Genomic DNA, 25,032 nt, shown 5'->3' on the forward strand with positions numbered 1-25,032 from the left:
TGGACTTTTCAGAACCTTTATTATGCTCACATGCTTACATGCACATAATTGCTGGCAAAGGCCACAGGCAGTATTCTCCACATCTACATGACAATGGAATGCTGCCTGTGAAACTTGGTTTGAAACCTTTGGCACCACCCCGCAATGGCCTGTCCTTATTTATTGAACACGGCACAGCACGGAGTTTTGTTGCAACTTTTTGGGCAGTATAGGAAAAACCTATTTCACAAATGAAAATGACTCCAAGCCCCAAGATATAAATGGGATAAAAACAGAACCGCTCTGGTTGGAGGGGGTCCTGGGGATCCCACCCAGCTTCCATTCCTTCACAGCAGCCATGCCAGGAACTATGCTATCCTACAGAGTCCAGTCTAAAAAAAATCACTGGTATAGAATCTGTGGACAGGGCTGACATTATAAATCTGGCTTCTGATGCTGGCCCCGCAGTGAACTGTTTTATATTGGGCAGATCACATGGCCTCTCTGGGCCCTGATTCCCCCATTGATACAATGAATCTGATGGAAGAGATACTTTCTGGAGTCCTGAGCTTTAACCTCTGATATGATGAGGACTGGGCTTCCCAGGTGGGGCTAGTGGTAAAGAATTTGCCTGCCAATGTAGGTGGCATGGGTGGGTTCGAGCCCTGGGCTGGGAAGATCCCCTGGAGGAGGCTATGGCAACCCATTCTACTATTCTTGCCCAGAGAATTCCAGGGATAGAGGAGCCTGGCGGGCAAAGAGTCAGACAAGACTTAAGTGACTTAGCACGCGCACACACGCATGTGACGAAGACTGCGATTTTATGACTGCAAAATTCTAACTCTTCGATTTTATGGTCCTTTGATTCTGAGATTCCATGGCTTAATATTCCAGTTCTGGGACTGCCTGTAGCCAGCTGGAGCTGGTGCAGCAGACAGGAGCACAGGCTGCAAAAAAAGCAGAATTCATTATCTGCAGTGTGCTGCCCAGGAGCACTGGGTTCCCTGGGGAGGGCATGCCCCGTTCAGGATGGAGCGGGTGGCGTGTGGGGGGCAGGGAACAGCAGCAGCTCAATGGGCAGAGCAGGGAGAGGGACCCAGGTCTCCCGACTCCTGCTCTATCTTTAGATCTCCATAGCAACCGTCACCAGGGTGCTGAGCTGCCAGTGCAGGCTGAGCTGGCTGCCTGCAGGAGGGAGGGGCATTAGCTTCCTTCCGTACCTCTTTTGCCGGGGAAAGGACTCTGGGCTGAGCTCTCGAGCCAGGAAAGGGAGACTGAGAGGGAAGCCCTTTGCAGCAGGAAAGGCCTGGGGCCAAAAGAAAGGTAGTCTAGGGCCCCACCTTGCTCTGAAATGTGGTCAGGTCAAAGAAGCCTTGACCTTCATTGTGTCAGGCTCACAGCACTAGAGGCCCAGACAGCTAGTTCTTCCTCCAGCATCCCCGGCGGTCATTCCCTAAGCAGTCAGTGAGCACCTCCTCTGAGCTGGCCTGGAGGCCACAAGAGATACACAGACTCCAGGGAAAGCAGGCTTTGGCTGAGGAATCAGGAAAGCCCCTCCCAGTCCTCCTTCTGCCAATTCCTACTCAGCCAGGACCTGGCTCCTTCCAGGAAGTCCTCCCTGACTGCCCACTGTATACTTTCCTGTTCAGGACTCCTAGAGCCCCATCCTCTCTCCTCCCAGCAGGATGCCTATCGGAGCGTCAGTGACCTCGTGGGATGGATGAGAAATGGAGGTCTGCAGAGGCAAAGGTATTTGTCCCAGGTCACCTGGAGCACGAACAGCGGTCTCCCATTCATGTCTTCGGATTCCAGTCCATGCTCCTTCCTGCTTCCCAGTGCCGGGCCCCAGGCCTGAGCTTTAGAAGTGAGGCCAGGCCTAGAAGAGGAAGTAGGAGTCCTCGGCCAGGCCTGCGTGCAGCAAGTACCCAGCCATGTCCTTGGTAAACTCGGCTGATCCACAGACCAGAGCGAATGGCTTTCTCCGACAGGTGCTGACCAGTTCTTCAAGCAGGTCCTGGTCCAGGCGGCCAAAGCGGGTCCTGTCCCGGTAACTCCAGGGGAGCTGCTCCAGGGAGTTCTCCTGGGAGGATGAGAGACAGTGGGGGTGACTCCTGGGCATCCTCAGAGTTCACACAGTCAGCTCCTCTCTGCCAAACAAGGAACCTGAGCCAGAGGGGATGGGGGGAAGCATGCTTCACCCAGCCCCACCACAGGCCAGGTACTTCCTTCCACGTGGACTCAGGTCACCCTCACAGAAGCCTGTGGACCAGTAAGCACAGGTGAGGCACAGGGAGGAGGAGGGATGTCCCTGGGACACATGATGATGTGGGGCAGTAGTGGGATCAGACTGTGGGTCCCATCATTTCCACTGCCTCCCAGGGGCTGCTGTCCCTGACACTCTGGGGGTAATGTTTTCTCACCGTGACTGTGGGTCTCCCAGCATCTTTCCAAGGTTATTTATCACCATCACTCTCAGAGCATAACTTTTGTGCATTTAAGTTTTCGATTCACTTGTTGAGTTAACCAATGTCTACTGAGTGGACTCGATGGACATGAGTTTGCGCAAGCTCTGGGGAGTTGGTGATGGACAGCGAAGCCTGGGGTGCTGTAGTCCATGGGGTAACAAAGAGTCGGACATGACTGAGCAACTGAACTCACTGACTGAGTGGACTGTGCCTGGCTCTGTGCTAGGCAATGGGGACAGGACAGCTGCTCCTGGCAGACAGGGCTCCTGGCCTCATCTGGCTGTGCAACAGTGATCCCAGGCTGCCTTAACCAAGAGAGGGGTTTATTTCTCTCACATGGGAAGGCTAGAGGTAGCATTCCAGGGGTGTATGAGGCCCCAGGCTCTTTCTCGTTCTGCTCCTCTAGCCTTAGCTTGTGGCTTTCATCCCTAAGGTTACAAAAGAAAATCTCCACTACCAGCTGACTTGGAAAAATTTCTTTTAAGTAAATATTTTCTTGAAGTATAACATATGTATACATATGTCATATATTGTATATGTATTGACAGTTTGGAGAATTTTGACAAAAGAGAAGAAGCCATGTAACCAGCATCCAAAACAAATAAAACCCCAGCAGAACAGGGCTGTCACCTCTGCAGATGCTATTGAGGTGAAGCTGCGAGACAGGATGGAGAGGGGGTGTTGGGGCTGGAATGCAAGCTTTGCCACCAACTTCTGGTGAGTGACCATGACCTCTCGGAGCTACCGTGATGAGTGATGAGCGCGGGTTGATTGAGAAACCCTGGAAGAGGCTCCATGAGAGCAGGCCTGGAATCCCAGGCGAGCTCAGAGCCGTCCGGCCCCGAGGGCCTCTGAGCGCAGTGCTCCGCCGCTCACAGCCGATCCTCTCTGATGGCCCGCACCTTCTTCTGTGCCCTTTGTGCTCTGACCTGTCCAACGGGCCCCCTCGAGGGCAGGAGCCAGCAGGGCCCACTGGCCTTGCCCCTCCTTCCCCCTGCCCAGTCCCCCCCTCCTCCCTGACCAGTTCATTCAGTGCGGCTCACCCTGACTGTACACACCAAGGGATGCATGGGCTCTGGTTGCTGCTCAAGTGGGGAGGGGACCCTCAACATCGAGGATGCAGTGGGGTGGGTGACGGAGAGCCTGGGCCGTGACAGCAGAAACATCTACACCAGCCTGGAGGCTCAGGGAAGCTCCCAGGACGGAATTACACCTCTGCAGAGAGATGTGAGGGATGAGTGGGCGTTAGCTTAAGAAGTGGGAAAAAGTGCTCCCTGTGGGGGAACAGCACACACGAAGGCAGAAAAGCATGGAGCATTCGCCACCACGGGCAGACCAGTGACGCCAAACGCAGCATGCAGCGGATGGAGGAGGGCCAGGGTGCGAGGCTGCAGAGGGCTGGCACATAGTCCTGAGAGCTGTGGGGAGCCAGGGAAGGGCAGGAAGCGGGGCAGCGATGTGGTCAGAGCTGCCCTTCCAGCGACAGGATGAAGGACAAATAGGCAGGAAGACCCTTGACGAGGCTGTCACTATGGCCCAGGCAGCTGGAGTGGAGGGAGCACGGACAGGCAGGAGACCCCGCTCACTCCATCCTCCCCCGCCTGCCCTTGCTACTGACAGCCAGCCCACTTGCCTGCCCAACCCCAGGGCACCGGCATCGTCAAAACCCTGGCCCAAGGTAGAAGGTCCCGTACTGCTGGTGAACTTTGACTCTGCCCTCAAGCCCAGGCTCAAATGCCATCTGCTCTGTGAAGCCCTCTCTGCTGGCTGCCAGCACCCTGAACACACTCCACAGCACCGACCCCCGTGCTGTTTTCTACCAGCAAGCAAGAAAACCATGGCCTCTCCACCAACTTGCTGTGTTACCTTGGGCAAGGTTCTTAACCTCTCTGTGCCTCAGTTTCCACATTCATTAAAAGGCCATGATGGAAGTACAAGCCTGTAAAGATTTTGATGGGGACTATATGAGTTAACACACATACAGTGCTTAGAACAGTGCCAGGCACAGAGAAAGTGCTCGATGAAGGGCAGCCCTGTCAGCCATCTCTGTGGCTGTCTCCACATATATAGGTGAGCCCCTAGAGGCCAGGAAGAGGGCATCTTCCTTTTTAAGCAGGACTGGCCCTTCGCTCACCCCTCGCCCCTTGGCTGTCCACTAGCCCTCTGCTCCATCTCTGACCGTGGGCATTGCTGTTGCTGCTCACGCTCGCCAAGCATGACATCCTGGGTGATCAAGCCACTGAGCATTCCTCCTGATAGACAGGCCTGTGGACTCTGGCTCCTGGGGACCTCAGGATCTCTGGTTTCCTGAGAGCCTCCCACCCACAATGTCGAGGATCACGGAAGTCTTTAGGGACACTCTAAAGCTGCCTCCAGAGTTAACTGATGAGAAGGGTGCTCCAAAGTACAGGGCAATGAGGCTGACGCTGAGCAAGAGAACGGAGGGGAGACACCAGCAGGGGACCCCAACCCAGGGTGTGCAGGAAAGAGAAACGAAGCTACAGACTAGGGGAAGGCACACGCACAAAGACAGCTGAAGGCCTAGCTCGAGGTACGGGGCGAGACAGCCCCCAGCCCCGTGCCGTGGCCCTGAGGGGAGGGCCCGGAGGGGTGCCTTGAATGAACGGCGGGACAGGGAACCAAAGGGAAGAGGGCTCAGGAAGCAAAGCCATTTCTAGCTAGAGTGGCTGGGGCTTGCACGGAAGAGAGATGTGGAAAAAACCCTAACAAATGCCAGGAACTCGGGTCCAGTTTACTCCACCAGCTGTTGACAGGGTGAGCGCCTCCTCCGTGCCTGGCACTGGGTGGAGCACTGAGAGACTGGTAACGGAGAAATATGTCCCTGCCTCAATCAGCTATGACAGCCAGAGGACGTCTGTGCCTGGCCCACTGCTTCCATCACCAGGCCCCTTGCCCACACAACGGAGGATGCCGGAGGGTGGATGGCAGGCAGCAAAGCATGCTGGGTGAGAGCTGGTGCTCTGGAAGCAGTCAGCCTTGGGCTCAGCTCCTGGCCTCACCCCGTCTGGCAGCGTGACGCAAGCTGGAGCCTTCACCTCTGAGCGTCAGCTTCCTCATCTGCATGACGAACGCTGACGCTGTGGGTGCACCAGCAGCGAGAGTGATTATTACGGCCAGGGTGAGAAAGCCCACAGCAGGCCCTCGGGAGGGGTGCAAGGGGGCAGCAGTGTCTCCATCAGGGACAGAAGTCATCCCCTGGGCTCACCTGGCTGAGGACAAAGAAGGTGCGGACATTCCAGAAACGGGCCTGCTCCTGGAGGAAGGGTTTCAGGTAGATGCCCTCAAAGGTCTTGAAGCAGCCGACCAGGGTGATGAAGGTCTCGTCCTCTGCGTTGTCTGTGATGCTCCGGAGGATGGGCACCATGGGGGCCAGGCCGGTGCCAGCAGCCAGCATGAGGAGCTCCCCGTACTGGGGAGCAAGACGGTGCATGACAGGGCTGGGTTGGGAAGGGATATTACCCCACCTACCAACTATGGGGCCTTTTCCTGGGCATGCTTGAACTGGACGGTACTGTCCTTCCAGGGTGTCCTGCCCATCTGAGTTCCCTTTCTACCCTCTCCGGGGAACCCTCCGTGCCTGTGAGCTATAGCTTGTGAGGCCTATGGAACAGAAATCATGGAATTCGGAGGCTGCAAGGAAAAGCAGTGGTGCAGCCATCCTACAAATGCCTGGCTGCCTTCTAAAGCATCCCTACGGGACTCTGCTTACACACTTCTGCTGACAGGCAGCCCAGTAGATCAAACCAGCCAATCTTAAAGGAAATCAACTCTGAATACTCATTGGAAGGACTGATGCTGAAGCTCCAATCCTTCGGCCACCTGATGCGAAGAGCTGACTCATTGGAAAAGACCCTGATGCTGGGAAAGATTAAAGGCAGAAAGAGAAGAGGGTGACAAAGGATGAGATGGTTGGATGGCATCACTGATTCAATGGACATGAATTTCAGCAAACTCTGGGAGATGGCGAGGCTCAGGGAAGCCTGACTGCAGTCCGTGGGGTCGCAAAAAGTCAGACATGACTTGGTGACTGAACAACAAGCCCACTACTTCCCAAGAAGTCTGCTGTATTACAAGCTGACTCCCCTTGCCAGGGAGGGCTTCTCATCTCAATGACCTGAAACCTGCTCCAGCCAAAGCTTTGCCCACCACCTCCATCCTGGCCCTGCCCTCTGGGCTGCTTCCTCTGCCCCAAGGCCACCTTGCAGAGATCTGAGGACCCTGGCTTGGACCCTGAGCCTGCTCTTCTCTAGACTAAATGAGATACTATACCTCAGTGCCTGGCACAGTGCTGGCCCAGAGAGCCAGGCAATAAAGTGAGCTCCCAAGGAGCCCCTGTTCCATCAACTCCTCCTCACCAAACCTGTTTCCTGGCTGAAGGTCTCTTTAAGATCAGTGCTGTGCAGGTTAGTGCGTGACCCGCACAGTGAAGTGTTCACCTCTTATGCTTTGTCGGTTTCTGTGAGTGCAGTCCGAGTTTCCACTGCATACCACACTACTGCATGGAATGCTTCTTGGACTACCAGGAGCCATGCAGATCTCGGGGTAAACCCTCAGCCCTATGATCTGGGCAAGTTCTTTCACTTCTCAGAGCCTTGGTTTCTTCACTGGTTTAAAAAAAAAATAGACCTCTGCAGAAGAGCACCTATCTCAGAACTGGCATGAGGATTAAAGAGATGACAAGTGCCTGGTACGGAGCCTGGGACCTCATGCAGCTACATTCCTGCCCCTCACTGAGCCCTACTGCTGGCCCGTCATCCTGCCCTGTGCTCCGATTCCCCCAGCCTCCAGTCACGGGGTCTGCCGGGTATCACCTCTTTCTCCCATCACTGCTCAGGCTCTCCTCTGGGGAGCCTCCCCTGAGATACAGGCGGGTGTTCCCACAGCCTTCGGCACACCCGGCTCACCCTATGTTGTTGCCATCAATCTGTGCGCCCGTCTCCCCATCAGACTGGGAGCGTCTGGAGGACAGGGCTCATCTGACCCACCTCCGGGCCGCCAGGGTCCATCCAGCACTGGCCTGGCCCTGGGTGAATCCCTATGAATGTCTGTGGAACAAATGCAAGACAGATGCTAACATGGCAGTCTCAGGGCTGACGTGAGCCACCTGCCACGAAGCTGGCTGCAGAGTGGCAAGACTGGCTTGCACCCTGGCACCCACACAGGAGCAGAGCGGAGTCTCAGCCACAGTCTCAGCGGCCAAACATTGGTGCGCGAGATGCCATGTCCTTTCCTTCACAGCCGGGCCCCGTGCCCTCCCAGATAGCAAGTGTGGGGCTTTCCCGAGGGGTCTGTGGATGCCAAGGTCATAAGACTGTTATGTCTGGGAAGATGGCCTGCAGGTATTTTTTATTTCTTCTTTTAGCTTCTTTGTATCTGCAGATTTTGGGGGGTTAATGAACAGATACTACATTTGTAATAAGGAGAATACCAGTAAAAGCTATTTTTAAATTATGCAAAAAGAACAGACACACAGACAGAGCAAACAAACTTGTGGGGACTTCCCTGGGGGTCCAGTGGTTAAGAGTCTGCACTTCAAATGCAGGAGTGCAAGTCTGACCCTGGTGCAGGGACTGGGAGCCACAGGCTGCGTGGCATGGCCAAAAAAGAAAACAAACTTATGGTTACCAAGGAGGAAAAGAGACAAGGGATGAATTAGGAGTTTGGAATTAACATATACACTGCCATATATAAACTAGATAGCCAACAGCGACCTATGTATAGCACAGGAAACAATACTTAATATTTTGTAATAACCTATAAGGGAAAAGAATCTGAAAAAGAATGTATATGTATGTGTGTGTATATAACTGAATCACTCTGCTGTATACCTGAAGTTATCACAACACTGTAAATCAATTATACTTCAATTAAAAATAAAAGAATAGAGAGGAAGAATGATTCATTCTTTTCCATTTGTTTTGCTTTGTTTTCCTCATTATAAAAGTAATAGGTACTCATTGTGGGTAATTTGGAAAATATAATGAAGAAAATAAAAATCACCTATAATTCCACCACCCAGAGCTGCTAACATTTTATTGCTTTTTTTAAAAAAATACTTTTTCTGTATAATCTAACTTAAGTTTCCTAGCTTGTTGTGTATTCAGTATTTTACTTAGTATTGGTCACTTATAACATAAGCATCAGCATCATTTATAAACATAATTTTAAAATCCAGGATAGTAGTCTATCAAGTATCTGTAACCTGTGTACCTAACTGCTCTGCTGTTGGATGTTCAGCTGTCTCCAATTTCTTGCTATTATAAATAAGCTGCAATGAACCTGTGCAAGAAGAAGCATTTGGATTCTTTCCATAGGACAGACTTCAGAAGCGGAAGCGCTGGGTCAAGGATGTGAAGCTTCCTGACTCCCAGTGGTGGTTTAGTTGTTCAGCCGAGTCCACCTCTTTGCAACTCCATGGACTGTGGCCCACCAGGCTCCTTTGTCCATGGGACTTCCCAGGCAGGAATACTGGAGTGGTTTGCCATTTCCTTCTCCAAGGGATCTTCCCAATCCAAGGACAGAACCCAGGTCTCCTGCACTGCAGGTGGTCTCTTGTATTGCAGGCAGATTCTTTGCAAACTAAGACACAAGGAAGTCCCAAGTCCCCAGAACATACTGTCAAGTTGTTTTCTTATATGCACAAGTTGATGAGAAACTACTGTTTTTTCCTAGGAATGTCAGGGGGGGACTTGAACACGCCATGAAGATGAGGGGAAGACCCCTTGGCCTGGGAGGCAGGGGACTTCCAAGCAGCAAGTCACAAGGTATACTTAGGGAGTGGTTTCCATAATCTTGCAAATGACCCGTGAAACTGGAAAGAGATCTGAGAGTCAGCTGGCATAAGGGCCCTACATGCTGAACTTAGTCTGAATTTTCCCAAGCAATGTTCAGGCATGGGTGGTTCTGGGACATGGGCAGTTTTGTTTCTTAGTACCTATCCCATCTCCTCCCATGTCCAACCCCAAGTATACTCTTGGCATTAGGTCTGGGCTCAAGAAGAATGGCACAATGAGATTCTATGGCCTGAAACATGAGAACCGCAGTCCTGGAGGCTAAGCTGGCAGGGGTCTCCTGAGGACACAGCGTGGGCACTGACCTGGTTTGGTTTATAGAAGAAGCCTCCGAAGGGTCCTCTCCAGAAAGCTGTGTCTCCTGCTTTCCAGGACCTGACATACCGGGACATCAGCCCAGTCTGGTAGCACTGGAAGCAAACAAAAGGAGACCTCACTGGGACAGGCACGCGCTGCCAATACAAACCACGTCAGCCTCAAGCTCAGCGCTTTACACGTGTTGTCTCACTTAATCCTTCTAATCATCCACGAAGTTAGTACTGTCAGCCCCTGTTCTCAGATGAGGCCCAGACCCTTACACAGAAGGTAAATGGTAAGACCAGGATGAGAATGACTATCAGCCTTAACTACAGAGGTCTCAAACCAAATAACCAGGGGCCACACAGGTGACATAACCGACTGAAGAATCAGGTAGGAGACAATTAATGGCACCCAGCAGTCTCAGCACCAGGCAGACAACAGTGAATGGTGCGGACTAAGGTGAACCGGTGAGCGGATACTCTTTTTAAAGGAGGAAGCCACCTTGCAAATACCAGTCCACAGTCCACAGGGCCAGTGATGCCAGACCTTCTGACTTTGGAAGAGGGGCAGGAAATCCATATTTTTAAGAAAAATTTCCCATTTTTGAAATGTTAGCAATTAATTCAAAATTTTAACACACTATACAGGCCAAAACCAAATATATTTGTAGGCTAGAGGCAGTCTGTGGGCCACTCACTTGCAATCTCTGCATATCCCTACACTGTCTCCTGGCTGGATGAAAAAAATGAAGGTTGTGGAGGGGATTCCTCCATGGGAGAAGGGCAGTATGCACTTGCTGGGTGCCCACCCACTCTGTGTTAGGCACTATGCTGGGGCTGCAGGGAAGACAGCTGGACCTTAAGCTCCGTGAAAGCAGCCAGTGCCTGAATCATGGAAAGGACTTAAACACCTGAATGAACAAATCAGTAACCGAGACCAGGCCCTAGTTTAAGGAGCTCACAGTCTAAGAGGGACCTAAGCCTCAGACACACACAAGGCAGAGACAACCTAATGCCTGAGGAGGTGCAGTCACTTCCCGTGGAGTGGGACTGAGGAGAGCTTCCTGGAGAAGGAAGCAGTGGGGCTGGACCTTGAAGACTGGGTAGGATCAGACTCACTGGAGATGGGAGCAGACGGGCGCAGGGAATTCTGGGCATCAGGTGTGGTATGCTCGGGGTGGGACAGCCCAGGTCACGCTCTAGGAACAGCAAGTGGACACGATAGAGTAGAGGTTGGGGGGAGCACTGGGAGAGAGGACTGGGAGAGTGTTTGGAGAAGTTATAACCAGGCCTGAAGGAGAGACTGGGCTTTGGTCACCAGACTTGCTTTTAAGCACTCGCAGCCACTTCTGGTACCATTGCTGCCTTCCTTGGGCACCAAACGCATAAAGCAAAGAACGTCCTTGGCTGACCTGGAAGAGGTCTGGGGAGGAGGCTATAGTTCTTCTAACTTGCTGAAAGATACATTTCAGCCTATCCCTTGTTTTGTGGCCCCGGTCCTGGGGAGGCACAGCCCCAGGGGTGGCCTTAGAAGCCCTATGGCATAGAGAGAACTCAAGGAGAAAGGAAGGATTTTTCTGTGCTTCTGGCACTCACACAGAGCCTGGCACAGGGTAAACCCTCAAAACACATTTGTTAAACAGAACTGACACTGGACTTGTTCTTCCATTTGGGATCATATTACCCAAGAGGCCTTGGGACAATATCATCTCTCTGAGCTTTAGTTTCTTCATCTGCAAAGTGGGGAGAATATGATCTACTCTGCAGGGTGGTTACAAGGTTGAAATGAGGTAATTAAAGAGCTAGACGCAGTACCTGGAGCCCAGAAGGTGCCGGAGAAATGGGAGTTCCCCTTTCCTGTCTTCAAGGGAGCATAAACCTTAGAAAACCCGCCTGCTTTCCCAATTTGCCAAGACATTTCCAGTTCTTCCCAGCCAGCGGCTTAGGGATAATTAAGCATCTCTCTGAAGAGAGGCTTTCCGGTAAACGAAGGAGAAAATCAGCCTTGCAGCTGGGAGTGATCCAGCTGCCCCGAAGTACTGTCTCTAGGCTTATCCTTTCAATAGAAACACACCCAGACAAGCAGCTTGGGGAAGTGGGCCATTTGGAGAGGATTTGTGGAATCTCCCAGACAAACAGTTGCGTGAAGGGATCCCATCCAAGCTTATGTTTGAGGGAATAAATACTTGAGCTCTGAAGACAGGCGGGGAAGGCGGGAGCCATAGATGGTGCTGGGGACTTGGAATCAGGAGGCCAGGGCTTACCCACCACTTGCACTTCTTACTACCTGGGGAGCCTCAGGCTCTTCTGGGGTCTCAGTTAACCTGTCAATGAAAGGGGGATAATTTCTGTCCTACAAGGGAGACAAAGGATGTGAACACCTATCTTTAGGATTCTGTTTGGGAAAAGATCTAGAGCTATGTATTAGGCCGACTCATGTGAAACTGCTGGTTCCGTAAGTCAAAAAGGTTAGCGTGTCAGCAATTTCATGTAGTTCAACCCAATTATTTTTGCATGTAATTGGAACTTCATGACTTCTTATACATTTATTGCCTACTCCTTGGGTCTCTGGGGCATTCTGCATCCAGCCCACTTTGTTCATCTCATCTCTACCAACTGCCCAGCCCACCTTGGCTGCCCCCACAAGCACATCTCCCTCCACCACTCAGACTGAGTATAGTTCCCACCAGACCCTGCTCTATTTCACCTCTCCCCGCCTTTGGTTGTCCAGCCCTGGAACGCCACCTCTAATCTGTACTCCTTCTTCAAGGCCCAACTCAAATGCCCTGGCCCCTGCCAACTCCTTCCATAAGGTAATTTCAGTTAGCTTGGTCCCCAAGGTACTCCATGTCCCATCTTTTGCCTGCACACCCACTCTGTTCCAAGATGAATGACTGGAAGTTCCCCAAATCATGCCCCCTTGGCTGCTGTATATACGCACTGCTTAGCACTCAGAGCTTCCTTCCCACTCCTGAGTTTAACACAGAGCTCACACGCACAGCTTCCTCAAGGAAGCCCAGCCCGCTTTCCCTGTGGCCCCAGGTGCCCTGAGCTGGGCTGGGGCCTGCAGCATCTACCACCTTGCAGTGTCCCAATCTGGCCCCATCTGAGGGTGGGCACTGGGTCTGACTCCCCTGGATGCCTGTGCCCAGCATACAGAAGGAGCCCATGACTTGGTTCCCCTTTCCATGGCTCAGTACTCACGCTCCAGCAGTAGTAAGAAGGTGAGGAGGAAGAGCTTTACTCTTCTCAGTCCAAGCCTTTTGTCCATAAAATCTATCGGGAACATGCCCTCTGTTGGTGATGCGGCAGCCCCTTTTCCCTAGGAAAGGGGGTGAGAAAAGGCCACCCCCACTGTCCCTGCTCTTCCCTTCAGCCAGCCTCCTTCCATGTGAATCCTGGCTTTTCCCACGTCAAAGGGAAGTGCCCAACCCCGACCAAGTTGGCAAATGGCGGTCCAATCCTTGGCTCTTAGAGCAACCATGTGAGTTGACTTACCTTGATTAAAACTTCAAAGTATCCTTCTGCATTGGCGGGGCTGATGGGCGTATAGGCTCTCTGAATTTCTAAGTCATCTACTGTCCCTCTGGGAAAGAGATGCACTTGGTCAGGCAGTCAGCCAGTCATTCAGCAAATCCTTAGAGTACCTAACCTGTGCCAGGCTGGTGAAAGTGAAGCTAGGGGCCCAACCATTCCAGTGGTCCTCACTGAGGGGCAGGCAAGGTGGAGCAGAAGACAAGAGTACTGGGCTCCCCCACGACTGCATGCTGGCTGAGAGACCCTGGGCAGGTCACTTAAACCTCCAGTTGCTCCTTCTGTAAAATGGGGACGATCACCCATGCCCCTGCTATGTGGTTCCATTGGGATTACAGATGAAAAGGTGCTTCAAAAAGCACACTGACGATGTGAGCTGTTTTAGGACATCACTGAGGTTTTTCCTGACCTCTCCCTGACCATAGCATGATCAAGATAAAAACAGCTATGTTTAACAACTGTTTCAGTTCAGTTCAGTTGCTCAGTCGTGTCCGATTCTTTGTGACCCCATGAATTGCAGCACGCCAGGCCTCCCTGTCCATCACCAACTCCCGGGGTTCACCCAAACTCATGTCCATCGAGTTGGTGATGCCATCCAACCTTCTCATCCTCTGTCGTCCCCTTCTCCTCCTGCCCCCAATCCCTCCCAGCATCAGAGTCTCTTCCAATGAGTCAACTCTTCGCATGAGGTGGCCAAAGTACTGGAGTTTCAGCTTTAGCATCAGTCCTTCCAATGAACACCCAGGACTGATCTCCTTTAGGATGGACTGGTTGGATCTCCTTGCAGTCCAAGGGACTCTCAAGAGTCTTCTCCAGCACCACAGTTCAAAAGCATCAATTCTTCACCGCTCAGCTTTCTTCACAGTCCAACTCTCACATCCATACATGACTACTGGAAAAACAATAGCCTTGACTAGACGGACCTTAGTCGGTAAAGTAATGTCTCTGCTTTTGAATATGCTATCTAGGTTGGTCATAACTTTCCTTCCAAGGAGTAAGCATCTTTTAATTTCATGGCTGCAATCACCATCTGCAGTGATTTTGGAGCCCCCCAAAATAAAGTCTGACACTGTTTCCACTGTTTCCCCATCTATTTCCCATGAAGTGATGGGACAAGATGCCATGATCTTTGTTTTCTGAATGTTGAGTTTTAAGCCAACTTTTCACTCTCCTCTTTCACTTTCATCAAGAGGCTTTTTAGTTCTCCTTTACTTTCTGCCATAAGGGTGGTGTCATCTGCATATCTGAGGTTATTGAGATTTCTCCTGGCAATCTTGATTCCAGCTTGTGTTTCTTCCAGTCCAGCGTTTCTCATGATGTACTCTGCATAGAAGTTAAATAAGCAGGGTGACAATATACAGCCTTGACGGACTCCTTTTCCTATTTGGAACCAGTCTGTTGTTCCATGTCCAGTTCTAACTGTTGCTTCCTGACCTGCATATAGGTTTCTCAAGAGGCAGGTCAGGTGGTCTGGTATTCCCATCTCTTTCAGAATTTTCCACAGTTTATTGTGACCCACACAGTCAAAGGCTTTGGCATAGTCAATAAAGCAGAAATAGATGTTTTTCTGGAACTCTCTTGCTTTGTCCATGATCCAGTGGATATTGGCAGTTTGATCTCTGGTTCCTCTGCCTTCTCTAAAACCAGCTTGAACATCTGGAAGTTCACGGTTCACGTATTGCTGAAGCCTGGCTTGGAGAATTTTGAGCATTACTTTACTAGCGTGTGAGATGAGTGCAATTGTGGGGTAGTTTGAGCATTCTTTGGCATTGCCTTTCTTTGGGATTGGAATGAAAACGGACCTTTTCCAATCCTGTGGCCACTGCTGAGTTTTCCAAATTTGCTGGCATATTGAGTGCAGCATTTTCACAGCATCATCTTCCAGGATTTGAAACAGCTCAACTGGAATTCCATCACCTCCACTAGCTTTGTTTGTAGTGATGCTTTCTAAGGCCCACTTCACATTCCAGGATGTCTGGCTCTAGGTGAGTGATCACACCATCATGATTATCTGGGTCATGAAGATCTTTTTTGTGTATTCTTGCCACCTCTTCTTAATATCTTCTGCTTCTGTCAGGTCCATACCATTTCTGTCCTTTATCGAGCCCATCTTGGCATGAAATGTTCCCTTGGTATCTCTAATTTTCTGGAAGAGATCTCTAGTCTTTCCCATTCTGTTGTTTTCCTCTATTTCTTTGCATTGATCGCTGAGGAGGGCTTTCTTATCTCTTCTTGCTATTCTTTGGAACTCTACATTCAGATGCTTCTATCTTTCCTTTTCTTCTTTGCTTTTCACTTCTCTTCTTTTCACAGCTATTTGTAAGGCCTCCCCAGGCAGCCATTTTGCTTTTTTGCATTTCTTTTCCATGGAGATGGTCTTGATCCCTGTCTCCTGTACAATGTCCATAGTTCATCAGGCACTCTATCTATCAGATCTAGTCCCTTAAATCTATTTCTCACTTCCACTGTATAATCATAAGGGGTTTTATTTAAGTCATACATGAATGGTCTAGTGGTTTTCCCTACTTTCTTCAATGTAAGTCTGAATTTGGCAATAAGCAGTTCATGATCTAAGCCACAGTCAGCTCCCGGTCCTGTTTTTGCTGTAGAGAGCTTCTCCATCTTTGGCTGCAAAGAATACAATCAATCTGATTTTGGTGTTGACCATCTGGTGATTGGTGATGTCCATGTGTAGAGTCTTCTCTTGTGTTGTTGGAAGAGGGTGTTCGCTATGACCAATGCATTCTCTTGGTAAAGCTCTATTAGCCTTTGCCATTTCATTCCGTATTCCAAGGCAAAATTTGTCTGTTACTCCAGGTGTTTCTTGACTTCCTACTTTTGCATTCCAGTTCTCTATAATGAAAAGGACATCTTTTTGGGGTGTTAGTTCTAAAAGGTCTTGTAGGTCTTCATAGAACTGTTCAACTTCAGCTTCATCAGCGTTACTGGTTGGGGCATAGACTTGAATTACCATGATATTGAATGGTACATTCAGCAAATACTACCACATGCCAGGAGCATTGGAATTAGAAAGGATCCTCAAGGGTGCCCTCATCCAAAGCTTGACTTGATGCATGAATCCACCCCATATTATCATCAAGGGGGCCAGAAGGATAATCATGCAGACATGTTGTATTAAGTGCCTCTGAGGCACCACGTATATTACAGGCAGTACCTCATTTATTGCAAACAATAACCAAAATGAGGAAACCAAGGCTTAGAGAAGGGATGCCACCTGCCTGAGGTCACACAGCTAGAACCAACTGTAGCTCTGTCTGCCTCAGAGCCAGGTTACTTACCACTACTCCTCAGAGCTTCCCTGGGGCACCCAAGCACCCCTTTCTTGGACCCTACTATGTACAAAATTTTCTCCTCCAAGGTATGCAAAGATTAAAAAGGCTCATCCTAATGTATCAAAAATTGGGCGGAAACATTCAATAAATGCTTACAGAACAAGGAACTAACAGAACATATGGCATGACTTGGATGCAAAGGGCACGGTGACATTTGCTGTGACAGAGGTGAATCACAGGCACTCTCATCTGGGGAACCTCAGAAGGCCTCCCTGAGCTGGGTATTAAAAGATGAGCCAGCCACTAACACGTGAAAATGGGGACAGGAAGTAAAGGGAAGAACCTAGGCAAAAGCTTGTGCTGTGCTTAGTCACTCAGGCGTATCCAGCTCTTTGCCACCCCATGGACCGTAGCCCGCCAGGCTCCTCTGTCCATGGGGATTCTCCAGGCAAGAATATGACAGTGGGTTGCCATGCCCTCCTCCAGGGGGAAAAGCTTAGAGGTAGTTTAACGTAGGGCAAGCCAGCAACTAGTGAGAGGGGCAAGCATGGGGGGTGGGCAGCAGAGAAGAACTTGGTAGACAAGGAAGCTGGGGCTGTGGGTTGGCGTGTTGCTGGGGAGGTGCTGTGGAGCACCAGAGGGGTCTGAATGAGGAGGGATGGGGGTGTCCTGAGAGTGACAGAGACAGTGGAGAGGGACCCGACCAGAGGCAGGCCGTTCTGGGCACCCCTGACTTATGGATGGAGAGTTTCTTGGGCTCTGACCTGTCCTGTGGCTCCTAAAGAAACAGTGACCCTTCCTTCTTTCCATGTCCCACATGCTCCCAAAGGCCATCCCAGGTACAATGATATACCTGGATGCTTCCAGATCCACGCCTGGAGCTCAGATCTCTCTGCTGAGCGTCAGGCTTAGAGAGCTGACTGCCTACTAGATGCCTCCACCTGGAGGTCCCAAAGAGTCTTGTCCCTGGGTAGGTGGAGGTGGGGATTGAGGTGGGAGGAGAGGACAAAATTAAGCTGGGAGGAAGAAGGCAGTGCCGAAGAGTGAAGGGTGTAATTCGGCAGGCGGGCTGTCTGGGCTTGAACCCTTATTAGCTGTGTGAGACTGGGCAAGTCTCTTATTTTCAATGTCTGTCTCCTTTCTATCAACTGGTGCTAATTGTATGAGGTTAACGCCACAAGCTCTGGAGCTACACTGTTTGCTTTTGAACCCTAGCTCCAACAGCTGCCAATTGTGTGATCTTGGGGAAGTTATTAAACCTCTCTGACTTCCGTTTCCCCTCTGGTATGATAACGGTGCCTACCACCCAGGATTTTGTGAACAATAAATAAGCTCATACATATGTGCATAAACTGTATGAAAAAAGTGTTTGTTGTTATTATTTATCATGAAAATACATTATCTAGGTCAACTCCAAGAGCCCTCTAAGTCATGTATCACAGTGTTTACTCTGAAGATGACAAATGGAGGCGTTAGGAAGGTTAAGCAAGTTGCCCTAGACCACACTGCTAACAAATGGCAGAGCATGGCTGCAAAGCCTGGGTCCTCCCACTACCTGAGTGTAGTATAGGACGGGGTCCTCTCACTACCTGAGTGTACCGTAGGACGGGGTCCTCTCACTACCTGAGTGTACCGTAGGACGGGGTCCTCTCACTACCTGAGTGTAGCGTAGGACAGGGTCCTCCCACTACAGAAGTGTACCATAGGATGAGGTGCTGCCACCACCTGAGTATACCATAGGATGGGGTCCTCCCACTACCTGAGCGTACCGTAGGATGAGGTGCTGCCACCATCTGAGCATACCATAGGATGGGGTCCTCCCACTACCTGAGTGTACCGTAGGATGGGGTCCTCCCACTACCTGAGTGTAGCGTAGGACAGGGTCCTCCCACTACAGAAGTGTACCATAGGATGAGGTGCTGCCACCACCTGAGTATACCATAGGATGGGGTCCTCTCACTACCTGAGTGTACCATAGGATGAGGTGTTCCCACTATCTGAGCATACCGTAGAATGAGGTCCTCCCACCACCTGAGCATACCGTAGAATGAGGTGCTGGCCAGGCCGCAGGCCGAGCTGGCTGTTCCCGGGTAGTGCAAACCGGACAAGGTAGGTGTCCTTGGTGAGCCTGTCCACAGCACTGATGAGGAAGGCCAGGAAGGTCTCTGGGCTCAGCTTGGAAGGGCAGCTCTGTAATAGGAAAAGATTCACCAGCTAGAATCTGGGACTCAAGAGACAGACAAGCCTCCACGAGTGTACTCCCTACAAGGAGAGGCTATTGTGGTTGACAAGTTTTCTGTATAATCGTGCAGTCCCACCTTCCTTCCCTCTCAGGCTCTAAGAACGCCAGAGCACTTTACAACAAGGTCACCCTGCTCTGAAGCCTGCCACGGTTCCTCTCAGCCCCAGGATAAAGCACAAGGTCCTTAGTTGGACACTCTAGTGCCTGTGGATGGGTCCTGAGTCTCATTTTATCTCCCAAGCATCTAGTGTCTGACCTTTCTCTGTTCCCCACAAGAACACCTTGTGGATTCCAACCTGTAAGTCCTTATTTGCTCAAGCTGTGTCCTCCATCCAGAACACTCATTTCCAATGTATGGAAAACCCACCTATCCTTGAAATCTGCTAAAATCTAGTATGCAGACTTAGAAACTGATGGGACCTTAAAGATGACCTAATCCAATACCCTTATTTTACTTGTGGGGAAACTGAGGCCCAAGTGGTAGTGACTTATTTGTACAAAGTCACCATCATGAGCAGGGGTTCAAATTCATGTCTTCTAAGTCTCAGCTCATTGTCCTTAATATTCCATCCACCCCCAAACCTCTTCCAGGAAGTCTTCTCTGACTGCCCCAACTCACAGATCCCGTTCCCCTGAAAATGCACCCACCCAATTCACTCCTGGGACATTCCCTCACTATATCCCCCATCCCCTACTCACCAACTCAGGGTCAGGCTTTGAACCTGGATCAGTCTGCTTCATTAGGCCCACTCTTTTCTCTCTGCTGCAGAGTCAGAGGAAGCTCCCTTGAGCAGGTACACCATACAGGGCTGAGGTCAGGAAGATGCCGACACCTGGCCCTCCTGTCTGAGGAGCACCCCCCCTTACCTGTGTCTCTCCCTACTCAGCAGGCTCCTGTCCTTGCTGGCTCGGGCAGCCTCCCACCTTGCCAGGTCTCGCTGGTAGACGTCAAACACACAGGGCGAGCAGCCACTGCCGCAGCACTGCGAGGGCAAAGGCTCTACTGGTCGAAGCCGCAGCCAGGCTTCCTCTTCGTCACCTTCCTCCCCCTGGTCCATCATCAGTGGAGCTTGATCAGATACTCTTCCCAGAGCAGGCCCAGGCCCTGCTCCCTTGCCAGCCTGGAGGAGGGAACACGTGTGCTTACGCTCTGGGCATCTCTATTCCACTGGTTCTCCCCGAGGCCGGCAGGTGCCAAGCTCCGTGTGAGCACAGGATGAATGAGTCCTGGGGTCTGCTGTCTGAGGGGAAGGAGGCAGACAGGCACGATAATCCCAATAGGCAACCACGGTTTCTTGACCTCTTCCCATGCTCTGAGTGCTGGATCAAGATTACAAAGAAAATCTCACAACATTGTTCATCAGCTATACTCTAATATAAAAGCAATATAAATAGGAAAAAAGATTACATAGAAAATTTCACTGAACTTTTAAAATATTTTAAATGATGAAGTAAAACAACTATGTACAATTGAAAAATTGTTATAAAAGAGCCATTTCGTAACCACTACTCACTCAAGTAAAAAGAACCTTGCTGGCATCCCAGAAGTCGCACATTTGTGTCCTTTCTGATCACACCTCCACCCCCCATAACCACTATCGGGTCCCTTGCTTTGCTTTACTTGTGCCGCCTCTGTTCGCAATTCTATCCACAATTTATCAGATTTGCTTAGTTTTTACCTTTGTATGAACAGCTTCCCAGGTGGCTCAGTGGTAAAGAATCTGCCTGCCAAGCAGGAGACTCGGGTTGAATCCCTGCATCGAGAAGAAAAAGAAATGGCAACCCACTCCAGTATTCTTGCCTGGAGAATCCCAGGGACAGAGGAGCCTGGTGGGCTCCAGTCCATGGGGTCACAAGAGTCAGACACAACTTGGCAACTAAACAACAACAGTGTCGTATGAAACATATCCTCTGTGCCTAGTTTCCTTCACGCAGTATTGTAGGCAAATCACCTACCAAATTGCTGCATTTTATTTAATCTTTACAACAGGGCCAGTCCTGGAGGTGCCATTTTATGGATGGGCAAACTGGAGTCTGAAGAGGTTTAATAACGTACCCAGGGTCACGCACATGCGTGCTGTCGCTTCAGTCACGTCCGACTCTTTGTAACCCTATGGACTGTAGCCCGCCAGGCTCCTCTGTCCATGGAATTCTCCAGGCAAGCATACTGGAATGGGTTGCCGTGCCCTCCTCCAGGGGATCATCCTGACCCAGGGATCGAACCTGCATCTCTTGCGCCCTCTGCATTGGCAGGCAGGTTCTTTACCATCAGCACGACCTGGGAAGCCCTACCCAGGTCACATGGTTCCATGAATGACGGCACCGGGACTTGAACTCTGCTCTGTCTGGTCTCAGAACAGACTGTTCTTCAGTAACAGGAAAACAGGAGAAGGAGGTCACGATGGTCCAGGTGAGAGTTGATCTGGATCAGGACAGTTTCAGAGAAGATGAGAGGACAGGGGACAATGAGAGAAATCCTGAAGCAGGAATTAACAGAACACAGAGACCGACGGATGTGAGGTGAGCAGATGATGGGGAGAGAGGGCTGAAGGGACATCCAAGTGTGCAGCTTGGATCCTTAGGTGGATAGTGGGCCCAAAAGGAGTTGAATTTTAGAGGAAAGAGGGAGGGAAATGGTAAGTTCAGTGAGAGGTACACTGAATGCCTGTGGGGCATCCAAGGGCAAAATCTAGTTCCATTTGGAGTAAGCAGGTCTAGGAACCTGACTCTAGAGATAGAACTCTGGGTAATGGACAAGAAAGGGATGGGCTGGTAGAGAGCAGGCTGGAGCCTCTGCAAAGCCCTGCCTGGCTTCCTGCAGCACTCACAGCACTTGGTCCAGCCCTGCTCATGGTAGGTGCTCAATAAACGCTCTTCCAGTGAATGAATCTCCGCCCCATCGCCTTTCACACTGTTCAGAAATTACAAGTTTACATGTCTTTCTCTTTTGAGACTGTGAACTGCTTGAGGGCAGAGACCTGCTTTTTATTCATTTTATAAACTGGCACAGTGTATACTTTAAAATACGCATGTTATATGAAAGGAAGAGAGGAAGGAAAGGAACTTGGTTTCAGGGCCATTAGGTAAATATTGAAAGACAGACCAGGGAGGAAAATTTGAATGGTTACGATTTATTTTGAGATGTTTCTGTGAGGGCAGTTGGGAATTTATCAAGGTTTTCTGTATTTATATGTGGAACGCTACAGTTCATATAGAAATAGAGCTGTCATCTCACTTTCAAGGAAACTATTCATTTAAAATCCCACAGGCAAATCAAAGTAAAGGGGGGGGTCTTCTCCCCCTTTTGTCTGAGAACAGAACTTAGGGGAAATCTGATGTCACAGAACATTACTTAAAATGCAATTACAACTAAAAACTGCAGTTTTTGCTATCCTCCCATTCATTCGAAACTTACTGGGCAGGGGCTGCTGAATGAGGTGCTGGGACACTCATCTACGTCCTGGGGGAGCTCCTGGCCTGGAGGAGTCAGACACTAAACAGATAATAACTGGGAAAAGAACAGAGGTCGCTTGCTGGGCCAGTCTGTCCCAAGCACTTTGCACTGTCTCACTCTGCTCCCAGAAGCCACAGGTAAGGAGGCCATGCCTTCCTTATTTCACGGAAAACTGCGGCCAGGAAGCCAGAAGTGGCAAGGTTAGTGCATACGCCTGGCCTCGTTAGACTCCAGGATACTCTTTCTCCCTAGATTTCATGCCTCTGTAGGGCAGAGGAGGGTGTCTTCATCTCCAATTCCCAGTGGGTTGGGCTGGCACACCCACCTTGCCAAACTGCCATTGAATTTTATGGGCCCCTTGGAGCCTCCCAAGGGCAGTAGCTTCATGGGTGAATGCTAGAATCAAGGTGTGGGCCAAGTCTGTGGAAAAGCGAGGAAGCAGACCACTAAGCCTGTCAGAGGACATGGAAATCCCGTTTCTTGGTTGCCAATCACTTTCCAGGAGTCCTAACTTTTATGATCTTTCCCACTTTTTCCACTTCCCACATCCATTTACACTAGAGTTGTCTATGGGCCCAAACGATGTGCTTCCAGTCTCCCCCAACACTACCCATCAGCATACCTGCCACCAGCTCTGACCACACCTGTCCCCTGCTTCGCAACCTTCAACAGCCCCCCACTGCCTACTACATACAATCCAGCCTTCCTGCCTGGTGCCCAACATTCTTCCTGGTCAGAACTTGCCCAAATTCTCTTACCACTTACTATCATTGATTTTAGAAGGGCAGTTCCTGTGTGTGCCACGAATCTCTCTTGTAAAGGAAAGGTTTCTCTTTAGGGGAAAGAAACCCTTCTGCTGCTGCTGCTGGTTCAATGATTTCAGGAAGGTTCCGCAGGCTAAGACAAGTGTGGCGTGTTATTCTTCCCGCATTCTGCCACCAAGCACAAGCCTGGCAGACGGAAGGCTCAGGCAAGCGGTGCGTGCTCAGTTTACAAACAAGATCTGGGAGCCAGGCGTAGTGCTCGGGGCTGGGATATAGCAGAGGTTAATACATGGGCTCTACCTTCACAGAGCTTCCAGACAAGAATGGTGCCACATCCGTTCAACTCATTCTTCTTACATGTTATGTACCAGGTTTGTATTAAAAGTGAATGAGATCTGGTTTCCTCTATATGCTGATTTCTTACTCCCAAGAGGTTTGGGAGAAATAAAGTGAGCTAAGTTAACAGAAGGAGCTCTATTAACTGTAAACTGCTGTACAGTGTGAGAGTTATTTATCTATCTTTGCCTTAAATTTACTTTCTGGATTTTACTAATCCCACTTTCCCTGCTATTTTGGAAGTGAGTAGAGAAGTTGGCCATGTCAGTTATGAATTTTAAAGATCAGTTTCACATCTCCTCTCAGCCTCTACTTTATGAGTCTAAGAAGCCAGCCCTTGACACATGTTGCTTCTGCCTGGATGACTCTCCAAACCCTCAGACCCTGCTTCAAGGTCACCTCCTCTCAGAGACACCCCCTGTACCACCCTCTTCTCATTTTCTAGCACAGCTGGCTTGGACCAGTTTCCTTGAAGTCAATTTTTCCTCAGACTGGGGTGGGAAAGGGGATGGTCTCAGGATGATATGAGCACATTAGATTCATTGCGCCCTTTAGTTCTATTTCGTGGAATCAGGATATTCCGCCTTTACTTTAGGGTTAGGGTTTACGTTCCTACGACAATCTAATGCCAGCTGCTGAACTGACAGCAGGCAGAGCTCAGGCAGTGATGCAAGCTGATGGGGAGTGACTATCCTGGGGGTTGAGGACCCCTGCTTTAGCTGGTACCCTATTTGCTTATTCATTACATTAATACATTAGTATTGAATGTATTGATTCATTAAATGTATATTCACTATGTGCTCAGCATTGATTTAGAGGCAGACTTCACAACAATGAAGAAACAAAACTCTTGCATTCATGGAGCTCCTTGCAGTCATGGAGCTTATATTCCAGTGGGAATGTCATTAAGATCAAAATGAAAAATAGGCTATGTTCAGTGTTAAATACTAGAGGAAAACAACCGGGGGAAAGGGATATAAGTGTGTGTTGCAATTGTTATTTGGTTGCTTTCTGTCTGTATCTCCCACTTAAACTGTAAGCTCTACATTGCACATTCGTTTTATTCACCAGTGTAAACCCGCTACTCAACAGTGCCTGACACACAGTAAGCATTTCATAAATACCTAATGAGCAAGGAGCATGGTACCCCTCTGCCGCTCTGGCCCCGCTCCTAGGAGGCGAAAAGGGACATTCTGAGGAAAGAGGAGGAAATGAACTCATTTTGGGCGCTGGGGAGGAGGCTTGCAGTGTGCGAGGTCAGAGCGGCCCCAGCGTGGTGCAAAGGCCACGCTCAGCTTCCATGTCAGAAGTGGTGGAGAGGGAAGGAAACTTACGGGATACCCACCACGTTCTGTGCGCTGCGCAGCTGAGCTAGTTTAGGCATTTCCATCCCTATTTTGAGGCTTCCAAGTTGGCAGAGTGGTAAAGAATCCCCCTGCCAACGCAGGAGACAGATCCTTCGGTCAGGAAGATCCCCAGGCGGAGGGAATGGCAACCCACTCCAGCACTCTTGCCTGGAAAATTACATGGACAGAGGAACCTGGCCAGCTACAGTCCATGGGGTCGCAAAGAGTTAGACTCGACTGAAGCACACAGACACATCCCTATTTTTACAGCGAGTGACTTTAAGGCTCAGAAGAAGTACTCTGCCCAAGCTCCAATTGCTCGTAAGAAATCAAGGCTGTCGTGAGTTCAGGTTTTAAGTCCTGAAGCTCTCCTAGTTCGTTACAGCTCTCACCACAACCACTCACCTACCCTCCTGCGCTTCCCCTCAGGTAAAGATCTTGCAGGTTTCACTTCCACCCGGGGGAGGTGGGCAGGGTTCCACCTGTGAAAAAACGTGGACAGCCTGCG

At 50.2% G+C, this 25,032-nt stretch overlaps 1 protein-coding gene across 1 annotated transcript; it reads right to left on the minus strand.

Moving 5' to 3' along the window:
• LOC102175455 (NADH-cytochrome b5 reductase-like) lies at positions 1-25,016 on the minus strand. The gene is made up of 8 exons (XM_013962815.2): positions 24,934-25,016; positions 19,492-19,944; positions 19,324-19,387; positions 18,424-18,572; positions 13,054-13,141; positions 9,562-9,666; positions 5,671-5,874; positions 1-2,059 (listed from the first exon to the last, which is right to left on the minus strand). Exons 2-8 carry the CDS (start codon positions 19,683-19,685, stop codon positions 1,856-1,858), a joined length of 1,008 nt encoding a protein of 335 aa, XP_013818269.2. The 5' UTR covers positions 19,686-19,944; positions 24,934-25,016; the 3' UTR covers positions 1-1,855.

The sequence above is a fragment of the Capra hircus genome, chromosome 3 (assembly GCF_001704415.2).
Source record: "Capra hircus breed San Clemente chromosome 3, ASM170441v1, whole genome shotgun sequence".
NCBI lineage: Eukaryota > Metazoa > Chordata > Mammalia > Artiodactyla > Bovidae > Capra > Capra hircus.